This window comes from Anas acuta, chromosome 3 (genome assembly GCF_963932015.1).
Source record: "Anas acuta chromosome 3, bAnaAcu1.1, whole genome shotgun sequence".
NCBI classification, from domain to species: Eukaryota; Metazoa; Chordata; class Aves; order Anseriformes; family Anatidae; genus Anas; species Anas acuta.
The window spans coordinates 113,457,057-113,475,099 of record NC_088981.1 but is presented as its reverse complement, the minus strand read 5'-3'; the positions used below and the strand labels follow the sequence as shown (position 1 = coordinate 113,475,099).

The window sequence follows — 18,043 nt, the reverse complement described above, 5'->3', positions numbered from 1 at the left end:
GAATATCCTCACTTTTTCCAGTTCCATAAGCAGTTATGATTGGGCTGAAGCTAATAGGGAGACACAAAGGAATTTTTTAACACTAAAGACTGGCTACTCAAGATGTGTACATTTCCAATTGCACCATGGAGCAGTTAAATGCACATGTAAGGACTGCTGGACTTCGAAATAAGATGTTGTATGTGGCTGTTTCCCATCAACTGGCAAGGCTGTGTCAGAAACAATACAATTATAAATAAATAAATAAATGCTGGAATGATAGAAATGATAGAGATTGCCATTGACAAGACTGTTACTTCAGCTGTGAAAGAAATCAGGTCATCAAGCAGGATCTACTTTCTCCTGCAAAGCTTCCATTCTGATGTAGGGCTGCAGGATCAAGATTCATTTACTCAGCACAATAAATGAAATAAATATTGGAGTACGTATAAAGTACTTTTCCAAATAAGAATTCATCTAGGAGACTATTCTGCATCCCTGAAAGAATTTAATCCCATATCACATGGGATTGCTCATATCATGTGAGATATTCACAGGGGAAAACATGAGGCAACAAACAATAAGAGTTATTCGTCGTTGAATTCTAAGTTAAAAAAAAAAAAAAAAAACACTTTACTCATGGTTTTGTTCTCATTTAATCACTTCCTGTGAAAATGAAGGAGCTTACAGCTTTTTATAATCAAATGCTACCGTCTGTTTTATCCTGTGGCACAGCAAGGATGATCAATAGCTTTTTAACAAAGCTCTGCTTCCTGTCTTTGATCTGTTCAAATTAAATACAGTTGCTAAAAAGGAAAAAATGTGTATATGCTCACTTTAGCTTTGCCATGTAGAAGTTTGATTCCATGATAGACCAGTATGTTCTTCTTGCTGAATAATTTATTTTCAATTCCAAAGCCACAGACATATTTCCAAAGAGAAAAGGCTGAGATCTTTTTAAACTTTGTACAGACAATGGTTTAATTTTACTTTTATGCTAGAAATCCGAGCAGTGCCAGGACTTTTATCCTACCTGAGATGACAACACCTGTGACAAGCCAACACAGTCCAGAAATTAGCATGAAAAGGACATCATACCTAAAAATCACCTTGAGCCTACCACCCAGTTTGGTGAGCTGAAGACTGCAAAATATGTAAATCAACCTCTTTTTCATGAGATGAATTTTCATGAGATAAAGTCCCCTACAATACAGTTTTGGCCTGTCTTCTGAATGTGGGATCATAGGAGGCCAAGGTATCAATATCACATCAATAAAATGTTATTCCTAAACCCACAAAATTTTAAGATTCAATACAAAGTTCGACAACCAGTGTGGATCTCAAGGGTAAGTGATCATCCTCTCATAATTTTAGTGTAGTGAAATTTACTTAATTCTCTTATTCATGAGACTGTTTTAAAAATGAGCTTTTTTAAACCATGTAAGAAATTTGGTGTGAAAACTTTGGTTGTCTGAACTAAAAAAAAATAATCAAAAAGCAGTAATTTAAATTGAAAAATATAAGTGTTTTTTTCAAATTCTTCTTTTTAATATTCTACAGCTACAGAAATCCTTTTTTTTTTCTTTTGAGGAATTATAATTATTTTATTTTCAACAGCAGTTCACAATGAGAACTTGTGTCCTCTTTATGCATGCTTCATTCAATATGAATAAGATTCTCTTTGCTCATCTTACCTTATTATCCACAGATAAGAGATTGTCCATATTTCATATAACATGAGAAGTGATTTACCTCTCAAATGAAAGCTACAGTTTGGAGAAATGACTGACTACAGGAAATACAGTTGACTGTAGCTGTGTTCCTCACTAAGTGCAACAAATCAGGCTATCTGAGTTTTTCTTCTAGGCTACTTCCTTTAATAAGACAATAAGAAACATATCTGTTGCTTAATGAGCTGTTTTGCATTACCAACTAAGAAATATGTAAGCCAGCATTTCATACACAGAAATAGCCTTGGAAATAGAAATTGCAATATTGGCCTGTAGTGTTTCCCTCCCATAGTGGGTGTGTCATTTTTTTGCCTCTTTTTTTTTTTTTTTTTCTATATCACCCAGATCCACTGAATTAGGCAGCTCTGCTGAAGGAGACCACCCTTTATCAGGCTCTTGCAGCCTCTGACTCTCCTGCAATGCCTTCAGCCCTTGACACCAACATGAGGTTCAAGTTCTCGATCTTTGCTCTTCTTCTGCAAGTGGCCATCACTGTTTTGTTTGGGATATTTGTCAAATATAAAACTGGCCGTCAACCAGAAGGATTGCACCCACGTAAGTATTGCTGAGATTTATAGAAGTTAGAATTTCTTTAAACTAATCCTAACCAAAATTTCTGAATAACTTACAAGACTGACCATCATAGCTTGAAAAAGACAGCAATCCTTAGGGCAAACAAGCCTTTTTATGAGGTGTGAAAGCAGCAGACTTTAAAGATAAATTCAAATTGAGTGTATATAAAGTTCTAATAGTAACTAGGGACTGAGAAGTTAGATGTTTTGGGAGAGTCCTGAAAATAGTTTTAGTGTTTGCATAGCAGGTTAAAACTGGGAGAAATAAGAATTTCTTCAAAGAATTTAAGCATTTTCCAGAGATGCATGATGATATACTTGCCAGTCCTTTAGTTCTGCTTACTGTATTAAATGGTGTAAAATAATAGAATATTTCATTACTATTATCCAGGTTTCAGAAGGTTGTCTTTTCAGAACATGTAAATTGGGCAGCATAGTCATCATCAGTACAAGATAAATTTGCAGAAACTGGACTCCATTGAAGGCAATAGTTTTTGTCACAAGGTGGCTAACTTACTCCTACCTTTCAAAGCATGCTAGTGTCTTGGCTGAACTTGGCAGTTCAGCCTGCAAATTTTTCTGTTGATTTGTTGTTCTGCAAAGGCTCAATAAATTTCAGGGAGAAAGCATTTAGTGTGAGACTGTTGCTGACTTCTCCCATACTCCCTCCCTCTTCTGCAAAATGTTGACCATTGTAAATAAATAAGTTTGCAAACAAAATAAATTTGCAGAGGAGCATCCTATGTCTTGCTTGTAGTAATGAATGTTTGTTGTTCTTCTTGGCTCAGACATCTTAAAATTTGTGGTCCCAATTGCAGTTCTCTTAAGAATGATTAAAACGGTAAAGAAATTCTTGCCTGTATGTAGTACTCAATTTTGAAAGGCCTTTCTGTGACTTTTATGGGGAAGGTGGTCTTGGGGTCACTTCAATCCTCATTGGTCATACATTTTATATTCTCATAGAGAACACTGTCCAGTTAAGACAACAGTGAATGCTTGGCATAATTCAGATCCAGAGGCAAGTCAGCTGATGAACAAGGGACTAATTACTCACATTTCCTATACAAGGATACTGCAATGTAGCAGTATCCTTGATATTAATTTTGTGCAGTCGATTAAATTGCTTTTAGTCATATATATGCTAGCAACTTAGCCTATGCCAGAGCTCATTCTCTCCCCATGATAACTTGCCTATGTCCACAACTATACCAGAAACCACACTAATAATTTAACAGTAATTGTTATACAATTGTAGTGGTGCACTATTAACAAAGCTATTTGCTAAAATTCCTCTCCACCTACCTCTTGTCTGGCTGTCCTCCAAAACATAACAACAAATACAGCCACAGAACTGTAGTGCTTTGGGCATCCTGGTAAAATTTAAGAAACCAGAAGGATATTTTATTGGTCTATGTTCAGACTCAGATTAAGGTCTATTTGCCCTGAAAGAACACAGAAAAATACCTTGTCCAGGCTGAATATCATACCTGCAATAGCTGGTACTAAATTGTTCAGCATTTTCTTGGCATTTGCTTTACCAAGGAAAAAATGAAGAAAGGTGCTCAGTATCCTCATGCTTATTTCAGTAGTTTAACAGTCATCCTTTGCAGTTGTGTAGTACATTTCTTGTTAAACCTCAGATCTTCTGGAGGGAGACTGCCTATGCCATTGTAACTGTCAGGGATAACCTAAAATGTTTTCTAATACCTATGTGACAGAAAAATTGCCTCGTCTTCTTTTCTGTCTCTCATGCTTTTTGCTCAGAAAGTGTACGACTGTGTTATACAGTCCCCCGGTTGTCCACACTATTGAACTGTTAGCAAGTTTCTGGAGTGGTTTTGGCCATTTGACCTTCACCTCTTCCTAGGTTTGACATTAAAAATAGCATATAGCAGGGACTATTCACAATAGGTTGTAAAGGTGGGAACAACCTTTTCTAGGAGGGAAAAACATGTATAGATGTGAGTTGATCTATGCCATTTGCCCTTTGGCCAGAGGATAGACCTCAGGCTGTTCAGTTTACTAGTACAGACATAAACTAAGCAAACACTGCAGACTTAATGTTGGACTTGTAGATGCTGATATAAGGGTAGATAAATCTGATTTACTGTAAAAAAGTGGAAGAAAAACAGGATTCTCCAACATTTTTATTTTCATCTGTAGACCCTCTTCTAAAACATCCCTATCTGCAAAGTGTGCACAAGAGCATAATTTGCTGAAGGACCTGGCAGAAATTTAATGCTACCATTGTGTAGATGTATTAAGACATATCCTGAATCAGGACTTCCACTGAGTTCCCAAAATAATGGCTTCAAACTTCTTCTCACGTTTCCCCAAGAAGTTTTGAGATGGTAACATCATCTGTACCTCACAGATTTAGTTGCACCTTCCAGGCACCAATTTATACTCTCAGCATTGCAGTGCTGGGCCTGCTTTTGTACAACTTAAATACCTCAGCACCGTAAACCCAAGCTTTTCAGTATTTTTGGATTCATTCTTCAGAATGATGAAAACAATTGAAGATGACCATAATTTTGCATTCGGTTAAAGGAGGACTTAGCTGAAATCATTCCCAAAGCATAGCTTTGCATTTTCTCTATTTCTGGAGAATGTCAGTACAGGCATAGTGGATTGGATGCACAAATTTAGGTCTGCTGTGCCAGTAGAATGAGAAGACAAGGGGTTGTGAAGGTTTTGGAAGTACTCCTAGAGGATTTCTTTATTGCTAGCAACCAGCGTTTAATGTAATGTGATTGGTCTTTGACACATGGCTTTAAAAAATAGTATTATACACATCTCTTGTTCAACATTCTAAGGTTTACTCCTTTCAGCAGAGCAAAATTGCACTTTAAGTATAAACTTAGCGGCCACAAGCATCTTTGCATTGAGACTGACCATAATGCAGAGACCTTGCAGTGAAATTGATATGTTGGTCTAGGACAGCCTTAGCAGAATCATGGGCAGTGGTTTTATTTAGGATATGCTTGAGTGTTTTTCCCACTCTTTCTCTTCCTGTCTCACAGAGCAGACGTGCTATGTTTTGTTAAACACAACTAGTTCCTGAAACAGCTAATTCTAAATTGTGTTGTTTCTACATCATTTCAAATCATTCCAGACCTGATATTCTTTAGAAGAAGGCATAAGAGGTAGTTCAAGCACAAGTTACAGGCTACACCAGTTGGAGATCTTCACTCAGTTTGTGAAATATGTTGCTTTTAATCTTCAGGACTAGGGAAAAAAAATATTTAAGTGCACTTCAAATGAGAGCTGAGCACATAGAAGCCTTGTTTAAGGGCTTTGAGAATTAAAAACCTCCATCAAGGTGCTTTTGAAGCCTGTTCTTTTGCTCATATGTAGTGTCAGGTTACTTAAACGTCTTCTACTAATCTAGACATGATTTACTGAGATTTTATATATATGAATGGGATTGGTTTGATGAGAGCAATTTACCTGTTTTGTCTGAGATGATTATAAGCAGCAGATTGAAAACAAGAGCAAATAACATGCTGAATGTTAACAAACCATTATCTCCTCTTGAAGACTGGAAACACTTGCTGACTTGCTGACTGTCCTGTGAATATGCATACAATTCACTAGATTATTCCTTATGCTTTTCTGGAAAGTCCATGGCATAGGCTAGTTCCAAGAACAAAAAGAGCAACAATGGTTCGTTTCCAAATGTACCTCTCATTTTGTGTATGAAACTCAAGAGTGATATAAGCTGAGAATTGTTGCAGCCATATATCACTTTGATTTATCATGCTAAGATGTTATTTAATACATGTCCATTTGTTTCTGCTAAAGTGAAATAAAAACACTACTTTTGTAAATGTTGCCATGCATCTCCTATAGATTTGCCCTCTAGTTCTGTATTTGTTCATTATCATTAACAAGCATCAACACGCATATAAAGCAATTTTGCAAGAATCAGACAAACAACCTGAGTCATTTCTCACACATGAAGGTATTGGTCCCACAGGTTAGTAGCTAAAGGTTCACTCACAGAAAATTATTAAAAAATAAATAAATAAATGTGAGAAGAAGGCTTTACAGAGGTTCACAGGCAGAAGTACCAGCCAACAAATATACTTCAATAACCTTTCCTAAACATCTCCTACTGTCTCCCTCAGACACAGAAATATGAACAAGTTAAGCTGTGTTTGTAGTCCTGCATAAGGAAACTAAAAACTTTGCTTCTGGTATTATCAGGAAGGTTGTATTAGCATGGTTTATACTGTTCTCTACCATATTTTTCCATCCCTTGCAAGATCCCTTGAAGCAAAGAAATATGTTGAGCTCTAAGCCTGATATTCATTTTCACTCAATATTGCAATACAAAATATCCACATGCATCAAAAGAGTAGAAGCCCAAATGGGAGACTTGATTGCGTATCTCTTAAAACAAGTAGTAAGCAAAACACAGGAGTTTGAAAAGTACTTCTGGAAACTGAGTAACTCAGAGGAAAATGAGGAGCTCCCAAAGGACTGTAGGAGCCTCAGAAATCCATATCACTTCAAATTAATGAAGACAGAAAATAAACATCAAAATGTCCAGCCTAAAGAAGAAACAAAACGATTGAGCATGTCTGAGAAACACCTGCATTTCTACACTCATCTCAAATGTGTGTAGACCACTGTAAAGGATATTACTGTACGAATACTTGCATTTCAGTACTAGGTCAGGAGTGGAATATGACAACACAGTTTGAGTTTATTAAGAATCTCAGGCAACTTATTATACTTCTGGGCCCTCTTTTGGCTAAACGTGGTAATGCATATAGCAAAGCATGTTGAAAGTTGAATGTTGAAAGTTCCTAAATGGGAAATGTTACTTCAATCCAAATATTGTACTAAAAAGTTCAATGTCTCAAGTTTTCAATACGTTTTTATGTAAGGAACAGCAAAGTAGAAATGGAAAGAATAAGTTTCTCTCTGAAAAGGTTCTTACCAATGGGAGGAAAAAAAAAAAAAGAAAAAAAAAAGAAAAATAACCAACAACTGGTATGTTCAGTGCTCATTAAATTACAAAAAATAACTTCAGACTAACTTTTTTTTTAGATATCCCTATTGTGGTGATAAATTTATGTTCTATTTAAAAGCTTAAAAATTATTAATAAAAAAAAAAAAAAGGCATAAAATCATAGTAAATTAAAAGTACCCAAGAAAAGAACTCAATCTGTTGTACAGAGCTTTGTTAGGAATCACAAGCATACTTTTGTACTGTGCCAACAAGCATGCTCATAAACAAAAGTCATGCACATTTTTGGAGTTAGCCAGAACATTCTGGATGTAACAATCCTTATTTGGGGGGAAAGAGAAATTTTCTGTAAGGAAAGGAAGCTGTGATGTTCTGGGCAGCTTCAGGCCCAGGTGACAGTTCTAGGTACATTATGTTTGCCAGTAGATTGATCTAGTGCTCATTTTATAGAGATATAGCAAGATATAAAATCAATAATTTTCCAAAAACTCAACTCATAGGCTGTTTAGCAAAAATAGAAGGGTATGTCACATTGATGATATGAGTTTAAAACACATTCTGTTTTCAATTAAATCTTCCTTTGTCCCTAGCTAGATTTGCCCCTTTTGTAGTCACTGTGTACACAGACAGTTTTCTTCTTTCAGTCTTTCAGGATGTCCATGTGATGATATTTGTTGGATTTGGCTTCCTGATGACCTTTCTGAAGAAATATGGATTCAGCAGTGTTGGTATCAACATGCTCATAGCAGCCTTCGGTCTTCAGTGGGGCACCCTGATGCAAGGATTTTGGCATATGGAAGATGGGAAAATTTGTGTTGATATTAATAGGTACATATGAATTTTCCTATAATTACATTTCTATCCCTTAAGATATGAAAGGAAGACATAAAACTATAACATCTGCGAGATCAGTCTTCTAAGCTCACTAAAATTGGGTAGAGTATCACTATCCACCTCTCAACATTCATTTCCCAAGGGGGAACATCTGCTGCATTGAGCCAAGGGAACATGGGGTGAACTTTGAACTGCTAAGTTTTATATGAAACATAAGCCATATATAGACACTGCTCTGAATCTCTGGAGCTGTGCAAGCTGGGAAATTTTCAGCCTTAGTACACAAGCTCTTCAGCTCCCTCCTGCATTCAGCAGGAGCAAAAGGATTTGTCCTTTTAGGATACATGGGGCCACAAAGGAAAGGCTGGCGCAATGTGTCAAGTCCACATATAAGGTGTTCTCCTACTTCTGGAGGAATTATTTGCACAAGCATCATACTCTAATAGGCTTTGGACCCCAACCATGGAATAAGAGATTTCACAAGTAACACCTCCAAACACTTCTAATCCTTCTCCCACTCATGTCTTGTTTCTATGAATGTCTCAGAGTGTTCTCCACACCTGCAGTTCTGCTTTCTGAGAACAATTGTAGACAATTTTAAAAGAAACATCACACAAAAACTACTGAGGCACATGCAGAAATAATATGAATAGCTCCTTGATGCTTTCAAATAGGCATTTGATGAAAGACTCATAGTTAGAGCTGGAAGTTTTGGTCAATTTGTGTTTTTATTGATCTTTATCATCCTCCATAACCCATTAACACTGGTCCTTCCTGACAGTTAAAGCAAACATGACACAAAGTGACAGAAAGACCTGCCAAGCTCTTGAAATGAGCTAAACTGTCTGACCAAAACTAAGAGTTCCTTCTTGTCTTTGAAGTTCAAGTAACAGTCAGACCTGGAAATATCCCTGCATATCTTCAATACACACACTCTAAATTTTCACTGTAATTTCAACCAGCTGAGCACATGTAAGGTATAAGCAAGAGGTAACTTTCCCACATTTATTCCTCAGTCATCTGTAAGAGGACAAAACCCCTCTAGGAAATTATAATTTACTTTTTATTCACAAAGATGACCTCAATGATTTTATGTTTGAAGAGTTAAATCTCTATCATTTAGTGATATAACAGGTTTGAATACAGATTATTTCAGGTTCCATTAAACTGATTTTCCTTTCTGCCTTTCTTTTTTGTTTGTTTTTATTTGTTTGCTTAACTTCAGCATGATAAATGCAGACTTCAGTACAGCAACTGCTTTGATTTCATTTGGAGCTGTCCTGGGGAAAACAAGCCCTGTTCAGATGCTGATCTTGACAATTCTGGAGATCACAATTTTTGCATGCAATGAACATCTAGTTACAGAAATATTTCAGGTACAACTACTTAGCAGTAATTGTTTTCTGTTTAAAACATGATTTCACTTTGTAACACTTCCAGTTTCTATGTTCTTGCTTCTACCATAGAAAACAAGCTATTAAAAGTTATGCAGACTTCTCCTTCATCAAATCCTCACCTTTTTGTTGTATAAATTTCTTGGTATTATTTTGGGTCCCTGATACAGGCCACAGATGTTGGAGCCTCAATGACAATCCATGCTTTTGGAGCTTATTTTGGTTTGGCCGTAAGCCTAGTCTTATATCGTCCTGGTTTGAAAAACAAGCATGAAAATGAAGAATCTACCTATCACTCCGACTTATTTGCCATGATTGGTAAGTAAAAGAAGCACAGATAGAAATAGCAAAAAACTGATCAGTTTTCCATCCTTTTTTAATCCATGCATTTTAATAATTGGCTACTATTACCTAGCATTCATTTTCTTAAGTACACTCCTAGAAGCATAGTCTTTTTTTTTTTTTTCCTGAAATGTGCAGTTTTCAGGGAAACACGTATTTTTGCCTTTCTTTCCTAAGAAGATCAAATTAAAGATGAATGCTCATTGTACATTAGTGGTGACTCCCTTTTTTGTGATATCTTCTGTTATAAGCAACATTTCCATGGAAATAGGCCATAATTAATGAAAGTATTTAGACCTCTGCTCTGTCCCTATGCCCATATGGTTTGCTGAATGGGACAGTCATCTATCTGTGCATGAGATCTGTTCATAGATCAATTTATCCACTAAAACTATCAGTTAAATCAATAAATCACAAAAGACTTTTATGTGAACTCTTTTGTTAATACGTCATATTCTTGCATTTTACAGTGATTTTGAGTTCTAACAGCATGTGGACAAAGGGTTACAACAGTCTTCCAGTAAGATTCATCAAATGTCAAAATCCCAGTTGCCAGTGTCAAATGCATCTGCATATACTGTTACTTCTCCCAGCATTTTGGTTGTTTCATGTTTCTTGTTGACCATCTCCCTTGTTTCTTGTAGTTAGTTCTGTTGTGTTGGATCTTTCACAGGGAAATGCCCCTGTGACTGAATAGTCTTTATTTTGTATTGGCTTATGTCCATTCAGGTGCCCTGTTCCTTTGGATTTTTTGGCCCAGTTTTAACTCCGCCATTGCACGTGACTCTGACAGGACTAAAGCAATTATCAACACTTACTACTCCTTGGCTGCAAGTACTGTTGTAACGTTTGCCCTCTCCAGCCTGGTGGATCGAACAGGCAAATTCAGCATGGTAAGAGTCACACCACAATCTGTCACCTCTCTACAAGTCACCCCTCTACAATAAGGATAATTAGGATGGTTCCCAACTGTTTACAAAATTAGGGCTATTATCCTTCTAAAAGCTACAATGTCAGATTGGACCCCGAGTTAACACACCCTGCTTTAGGCATGTGATCTGGTTTCTCAGAGGGATCACTACATCTGAAGAGTAGAAAGCTCTTGGACATCATCATGATGGTCCCACTCCCTTGTTCTCTCTTGGCCACGCAACCTGCTAGACCACAGAGAATTTGGTCCAACATTCAAGTGGACTTTTGTGTCTTATTCCAAAGACAATCCTACATGGGTTATTGTTTTGCAATAGGCAAAATAGGTCTCTCAATGTCGTAGTGCAGCTGCACAACCGGGAAAACCAAACTAGGTTGGGTTGCCAGAGTCCCATATTTTTGTTACCTTACTGTAAAATTCAGCCCTAGGTTTTCACCCAGTTGTTTCAAGCAGTTGTAGTGCCCATCTAAGCCCAGTGTGAGCCGGCACAGTTCCATAACCTGGCAAAATATTTTCATATGTCGATGTAGGATGCAATTTTTGCTGGCCTTGCCTGGTTTCCTGGTAGGTCAAATGACCTTTAGTGACTTTGCAAACAATGGACTGCATTGCACTTGCCCCAGTTAAACTGGCTTAGAGCAGCTTTGAACCAACACTCTCAGTATGTAAAAGGGAACTCCATTTGAAATTCCTGCTTATTCTTCATTGGAAAAATCCTTTGCAAGTCATTCAGCCCCAAAACAAGCCTCTATTCAATGTCTAGCATCTCCACTTCTGTGCAGGTTCTTGTTCAAAACGCCACCCTGGCAGGAGGAGTAGCAGTGGGTACCTGTGCAGATCTGTTAAACCATCCTTTTGCTGCTATGTGCATTGGGGCAATTGCTGGAATCATCTCTGTCCTCGGATTCCATTTCCTGACTGTGAGTACCTAGGACCTGCTTCTGCTCTCATTTATTTACTACTTCAATGACTTTACTGAAACTCCCATAGTTTACTAGAAAGGAAGTTTAACAACCGGCCGATACACTACAGAAAGTAAGTTATAGTCAACTAATATTTTGAAGTGGATGTAACTTAAATACGTGCTTATGAGATAACTTCATTCCATCATCTAACTAAAAACATAGAAAGATTGCATAGATATTAGAGTTGATTAAAGCTAGAATTTCTGTTCAAAGGAGCTGCTTGAATTTTGCTCCAAGCCCATGTTTTATGAACAACCTCCCCCAGAAGAACTGTATTTCATATCAGTGAAATAGTACTAATTAAATTTCAGTCTTTTAAAGTATCTAAATAGTTCTGTAACTGAAAATGCTTTTGAAGTACAAAATGGGAGTCTTTCTTATGTAAAACAAAATATTCTGACTAACACTCTCTAAACTGGCATTTCATACTGGAGAAACATTCTGGAAGAAAATACCTGACTAGTAGACTTACACCAGGTACGTATGCGTTACTTAGCCACCACTGTCAACCTTTACCAGAGTGGCCGAAAAGATTGGGAATATCACTGAAGTTTCATGTGTTCTATTTGTGTTGGTAACTTAGACATTTCTACCGTTATCTGTACTCACCTGATTTTTTTCTCCATATATAACATCACAATCAATGAGAAGGTAGCAGGTTTTAAGGCTAAACTTTGTGTACATTAAAAAGGTTAAATTGTTTCTTGTTCTATATTACTTTCTTATATCATTTTAAATATCCGATGACATTTCTAATATCATACTATAGATAATGGAGACTATAAACTCACCATAAACTGTATTGTTCCCCTCATTTTAGCCTGTTTTGGCATCCAAGCTGAACATTCATGATACTTGTGGAGTCCATAATTTGCATGGTTTACCTGGAGTACTGGGAGGTATTGCAGGCATTGTAGTAACCGCGATACAAAGGACAAGTGGGTAAGCTATAGAAAGAAGTTCCTTTTAGTAAAGGCTTATTCTAATGTTTCATTTTCATTGGATCTAATTATGATTTATTTTCAGCAAATGCACCTTTGATTCGGTGCTGGACACAGTGCTCTGGTTTAATTAGAACTCTTCTTGATATCCTGCCTTTAATGTACAGTTTATATGCAAAGCTTGTTCCACACTAAAAGCTCAAATAAAAATTCTAACAGTCATTAAAGAAACACCATTCAAAAGTAGAATAGTCATTACCATGCTTCTACAATTGTAGTTCAGGCAACTGTAAGATTTCCAAGAAAACCCCAATTGGCAAAATGGGCCATTTCCACTCTCTTAAAAAGACCGCAAGAAGATGAAAAGGAGGTCTTTTTGACAAAGGGTAACATTTTATAAAGGCTTAGAAGATATTAATAGCCTTTTCAAAGAACCAACTATGCTTAAACTATAGCCTAAAACAAAACCAAAACATATTCAGTCCCATATTGTTTTGTCTTGGCCACAGCAATGACAGGTATCTTCCTATAAGTCATCCTATCCAGCAGAGAGCAAACAGAAAGTTGTAGAACCAAATCTCAGCCTCAAAGTTTAACAGTTGATGGTTTGCTTTTCTGTCCATTTTAGGAAAAGTGCCCTGCATACCCCTGGCATGCAAGCTGCTGCCCTAGGCAGTACAATTGGAATTGCACTGGCTGGTGGTGCATTGACAGGTCAGTACAATGCATACAATGATTGAAATATGTGACATTAGAAGTGTGCTTATTGAGAATTTCAACCTATCAATAATTTAACTAGAAAAACAGAAAATAGAAAAATCGAAATATTTCATGATAGTGCACTAGCAGAAGCTTAAATATGGAAAAGACAGTTTTCCAATCAGTCTTCAAATAAAACCAAGATCTCTTACCTTATACACAATTCAAATATATTGGGTAGTATATAGAAATCAAAATTGTTATTCTGGATGAGGTTCTGTTCTAGATTCAGAAACTTCAGATTCTGAGCAGAAACTAGTTTGAAATGAAGACATCTACCTTTAGGGGTCACATGTTCCCATGTGATTCTGTTATTAGGTGTCTTGTACTATTTGAGATGCCACAGGGTCTCTGAGACATCTATGGTGGACAGGTAAATATGACACAGGATTTACAGGAGATACATGTCTGGCCCAGGCCCAAAAGAAACTCAAAGGACACTAGATTTCTGCATATATTTCCAATCCCTTCTGCCTTATATACGGAGAAGAATCAGCTGAAATAATTTAGTGGTTTCTTTTATCTAAATATTGATAACTAAACCACTATAAGATATGTCATCCTAAAGCTGGACAGTGGTGGCTTCCTTAGTCTAACGTAGAACCTATGCAGATGTGTAGCCTGTGTAGAGCATTTATAGCATTTATAGCCTTCTGATCTCAGGAGCTACTGATCTCAGACAAACTTTCATCACGCAGTTGCAATATATGATGTCCGAACACTGGTAGCTTGATTATATGTGAGCTGTTTTCCTGAGGACATGGAGAAAAAAATAAAATAAAGATATTTCCAAACAAAAATTCAGACTGAAACAAAATTCCTGTCTAAAACCTGGTGTGTGAGCAATTAAAGCCAAGTTGTTACTAAAGTCAATGTGAAAAAGCCAGTGTCACTTCTTATAATGAGAAACCTGATAATGGGAGGCTTAGAAGACTCCCCACAGAACATCTAAAGAATATTTTTGTGGCTTTTTGCTTGTTTGTTTGTTTGGTTTTGTTTTTGTTGTTGTCATTGTTGTTTGGTTGTTTGGTTGGTTTTGACTTTTAATGCTCTTTTACCTGTAGGTGCTATTCTAAAGCTGCCCTTCCTGGGACAAGCATCTGACAAGAACTGCTTTGATGACTCTATTTATTGGGAGGTAAGATACAAAGCACTGTCAAAAGGAGCATTGTTTTCGTTATGTTGGAAGAGGTACAGCACACTTAGGTTTGCACAAGCCAGCTTTCAAAAATGTTGCCCTGCCTTAGGCCATGAATTTATCAAGTCCACCTTCATGATCTATTCTGGACTTGCTACCTGGTCATGCCTTTTACATGGGACAAACCTTGAACAAAAAGCAGAAAGTCAGCCAACAAACTGAGACCTGAGTGAAGCTCTTTATCCCTCTTTTAACCGCTTACTGTGTCCAGTTTCCTCTTCCCTGTTGTAGTTTAAACACATGATATTTGCATTCTTGGCTAAATGGCGCTGCTTTTCTAATGTTATCTAGAATTTCATACTGAGTTAAACTTAGAGTTAGTTAATTTCTTCAGTATTTGTAGAGACAGTCTGTCTTAGGCTGAGAAGAAGCTCTTCTGCTTCCTGGTTGAATGATCTGACCACTGAGGTTATTGCTCAGAACTTTCACTATTGTTTTATGAATGAAGACACACATGATGGGGCTAAAAAACAACTACACCTGAAGTAGGCCTGCTAGGATCCCTTTATACTCAATTAAGAGAGAGGTTCAGGCTGCAGTTCATTTGAATCATTCCAGATCTCTGTTAGGGTTACATGAATTAAAATCTAGAAAGTCTGTCTATTCCTCACTGACAATGAAGGACCCTTCATCACCTAACTCAGAGATAAAGGTCTACACTGTATACAAATTCAATGCAAATAAAATGTTGTGAACCTCAAATGACATTTTATTATTTTTAAATGCATTAAACTACAGTACAAACTATGCATTTTTGCTTTTGGTCAGAGAAAGTTTGTGGTCCAACAGGAAGTTATAAGCCAAAATATCAACTGTAGGTATGACAATCAGGGGAAAAATAAATAAATAAATAACTTTTAATGACAGCTCTGTAAACTATTTGCTGTTGGACCTTGGAAAAGCCAGAAGCAATGGTTTTATATGAATGATAAAAAATGACAGGAAAATTAGAATATTAAAGTGCAATTGAATACTTCACAGTCTGTATTGACCAGTGATAGTAACACAACCCTGCTCACTTGAAGGTTCTTTAGTGTCAGTAAACTACTCACTGTTAACAGATACATAATATATACTAAGAGAATGACCTTCTCAGTGCACTTTAGTCTCCTCTTATGACAAAAGAAAATCTATCTCATCAACTGAACTGTTCGCTGTTTTTCGTGACAGGTTCCAGAAGAAGAGAAACTGCATGTAGTTCACTCCAACAACTATGATGAGCAGAGCAGATTTGAAGCTACCATGTAGAAAAACAATTCACACAGAATCACGGAATTTCTAGGTTGGAAGAGACCTCAAGATCAATTCGTCTGTAGCATACATCCTAATGATCCTCTTTTCAGTTTCTAAAGCTAAAAAACAACATTCAAGTACTGTCTTAACCATGCTTGTTTTTCTAGAAGGGGTTGTAAGCAGCTATATTTTTGTAACATAAAGCAAGCTTGATTTTAACAAACATTGCCATTATGCCAAGTTCTAGTGAATCAATTAGATCTTTCCAACATATTTGTTCATCTAGAATGAAGAGAAGACAAACAAAAAAAAATTTGCTTTATAGTTGTTTGTATTTTACCATTTGTTATCAAGTCAATATAGCCATTGAAAAAAAAACTTTGTTTCAAGCCTATAACAGGATGCCATATTTAACTGCAAGATTTCTGAATTACAGTCACATCTTTCAACTGCATACAGGTAATCAAGCAGATGGCAATGAAGAAATGAATTAATATTGTTTATTTGGATTCTACCAAGCTTTTCACTGGAGAATCCCAGATTAACATTTTAAGAAAGTGTCTTCTCCTATTGTTGGATAGGGGAAAGAATGTGCTATATTTTGAAGATTAGTTGTGACAGGAAACAAAATATTGAAATAATTTGCATAGAAAAACATCGAATACAGTGATTGATAAGGTACACTAAGTAGTAAAATTTGTATCAAGGTTATTTGTTGATGTATTCATTGCAAGGAGGAAAAACTGAAATGGTGAAAAAAATCACTCTTTGCATGTATTTATTTAGACTGTTTGAAGGACAAAATAGGAGAATTGAGTAGGAATTGAGCTATGAAAAATAGGTAATTGTGTAACACTGTCTTACTAAGTTCCACAGTAATGAGTGAATGGTAGCACTGTAGCACTGCTAACTAATATCAACAGATATAAACTGAACTAAATGTTAACTTCAAGAAAAAGTGTGAGTTGTTAGGAACTGGTCAGAAAGCAGCTATCAACCCACAGAAGACTCAGTGGAGAACTTTGCAGTCAGTCACTACCTTTGAAGTCACCATCTCCTTAAAAAAAAAAAAAAAAAAAAAAAAAAGGAGAAAATTGAAACTAAATTAAGGTACGTTAACTCTGCCTGAGAAGTGATGATAATGACTGCTCAGTTAAGAGATAGAAAGACTGAGGGAACTGAAAGAATTCTATGAAATGTTAGTATCCGGAAGCAGAATCACGCATTTGTGCCTAATTACTTGAGGTAATCCACTGAGAGATGATTAAAATCTAGAAGGATCACAGCGCCTCCAGACATCATTCAGACCACAAAAGCTACCAACATCTCAGAATAACAATCTACTGTGGATGAACTTTCTAGAGTTCTTTATATTAGTCTATTTCAAGAAAAAGAAAGAATAGAAATAGAAATAAAATAGTTCAGTTGGAAGAGATCTTCAAAGATCAAGTCCAGCTGCATGACCACTTCAGGGCTGCCCAAAAGTTAAAGCCTATTGCTGATGGTATTGTCCAAATGCCTGTTGAGCATTGACAGCTGTGGGGCATCAACCATCAACCATCAACTGTGATCACTTCTAACAACATTACAGCAAGTTTGACCAATGATCCTTTTGCCTGACCTAATTTTCTCCTGTTTTTTTGTTTGTTTGTTTGTTTGTTTTCCTTGAGTTCAAGTTAAGTGAGGAAGACTGGGGACAGTGAAAAGAATGAGTCTTGCTCTACCAAGTCTTGCTCACAAAGATAACAAAACACCAAAATAATTTTGTCATGTTCCTAAAAGAACAAGTCCTTTTTATGCAATATGTAAAATAGCACAAAGCAGTGCAGTATTTGACTGTCATAAACTTAACAAACATTCTAGAAACAACTCAGCTGATTAAAGACATCTGCTTAGAGACATTGCCTTTCAGACTTCAGAGGAGCCACAAATATTGGTCCAAAGCAGGACATTGGACAAACTTTTATTCGATCTGCACTTCAAAATATTCCTGAGTAAGGAAGAAACACTCACAGCCTGTCACTCATGTCTGCAATTATTAAATCATAGAATCATTAAGGTTGGAAAAGCCCTCCAAGATATCTGGTCCAACCATCCCCTTACCACCAATGTCACCCACTAAACCATGTCCCTAAGCACCACGTCCAACCTTTCCTTGAACACCCTCAAGGATGGTAACACCACCAT

The 18,043-nt window shown here is 36.6% G+C and overlaps 1 protein-coding gene and 1 long non-coding RNA gene across 2 annotated transcripts in view; one reads left to right on the top strand and one right to left on the bottom strand.

Moving 5' to 3' along the window:
• Positions 1–18,043, bottom strand: part of LOC137854880 (uncharacterized) — a 139,393-nt gene that overhangs the window by 83,441 nt on the left and 37,909 nt on the right. The gene's annotated exons all lie outside the window — the stretch shown is intronic.
• Positions 1,927–16,961, top strand: RHAG (Rh associated glycoprotein). The gene is made up of 10 exons (XM_068678836.1): positions 1,927–2,264; positions 7,904–8,087; positions 9,319–9,469; positions 9,658–9,805; positions 10,559–10,722; positions 11,543–11,680; positions 12,546–12,667; positions 13,295–13,380; positions 14,490–14,563; positions 15,794–16,961. The coding sequence occupies exons 1-10, from the start codon at positions 2,129–2,131 to the stop codon at positions 15,869–15,871; spliced, it is 1,281 nt and encodes a 426-aa protein (XP_068534937.1). The 5' UTR covers positions 1,927–2,128; the 3' UTR covers positions 15,872–16,961.

Coding starts and splice junctions, on each gene's coding strand:
- RHAG (XM_068678836.1), top strand. CDS start 2,129: ATGCCTTCAGCCCTTGACACCAACATGAGGTTCAAGTTCTCGATCTTT. Junction 9,470..9,657: donor TAGTTACAGAAATATTTCAG/GTACAACTACTT, acceptor TCCCTGATACAG/GCCACAGATGTTGGAGCCTC. Junction 9,806..10,558: donor CGACTTATTTGCCATGATTG/GTAAGTAAAAGA, acceptor ATGTCCATTCAG/GTGCCCTGTTCCTTTGGATT.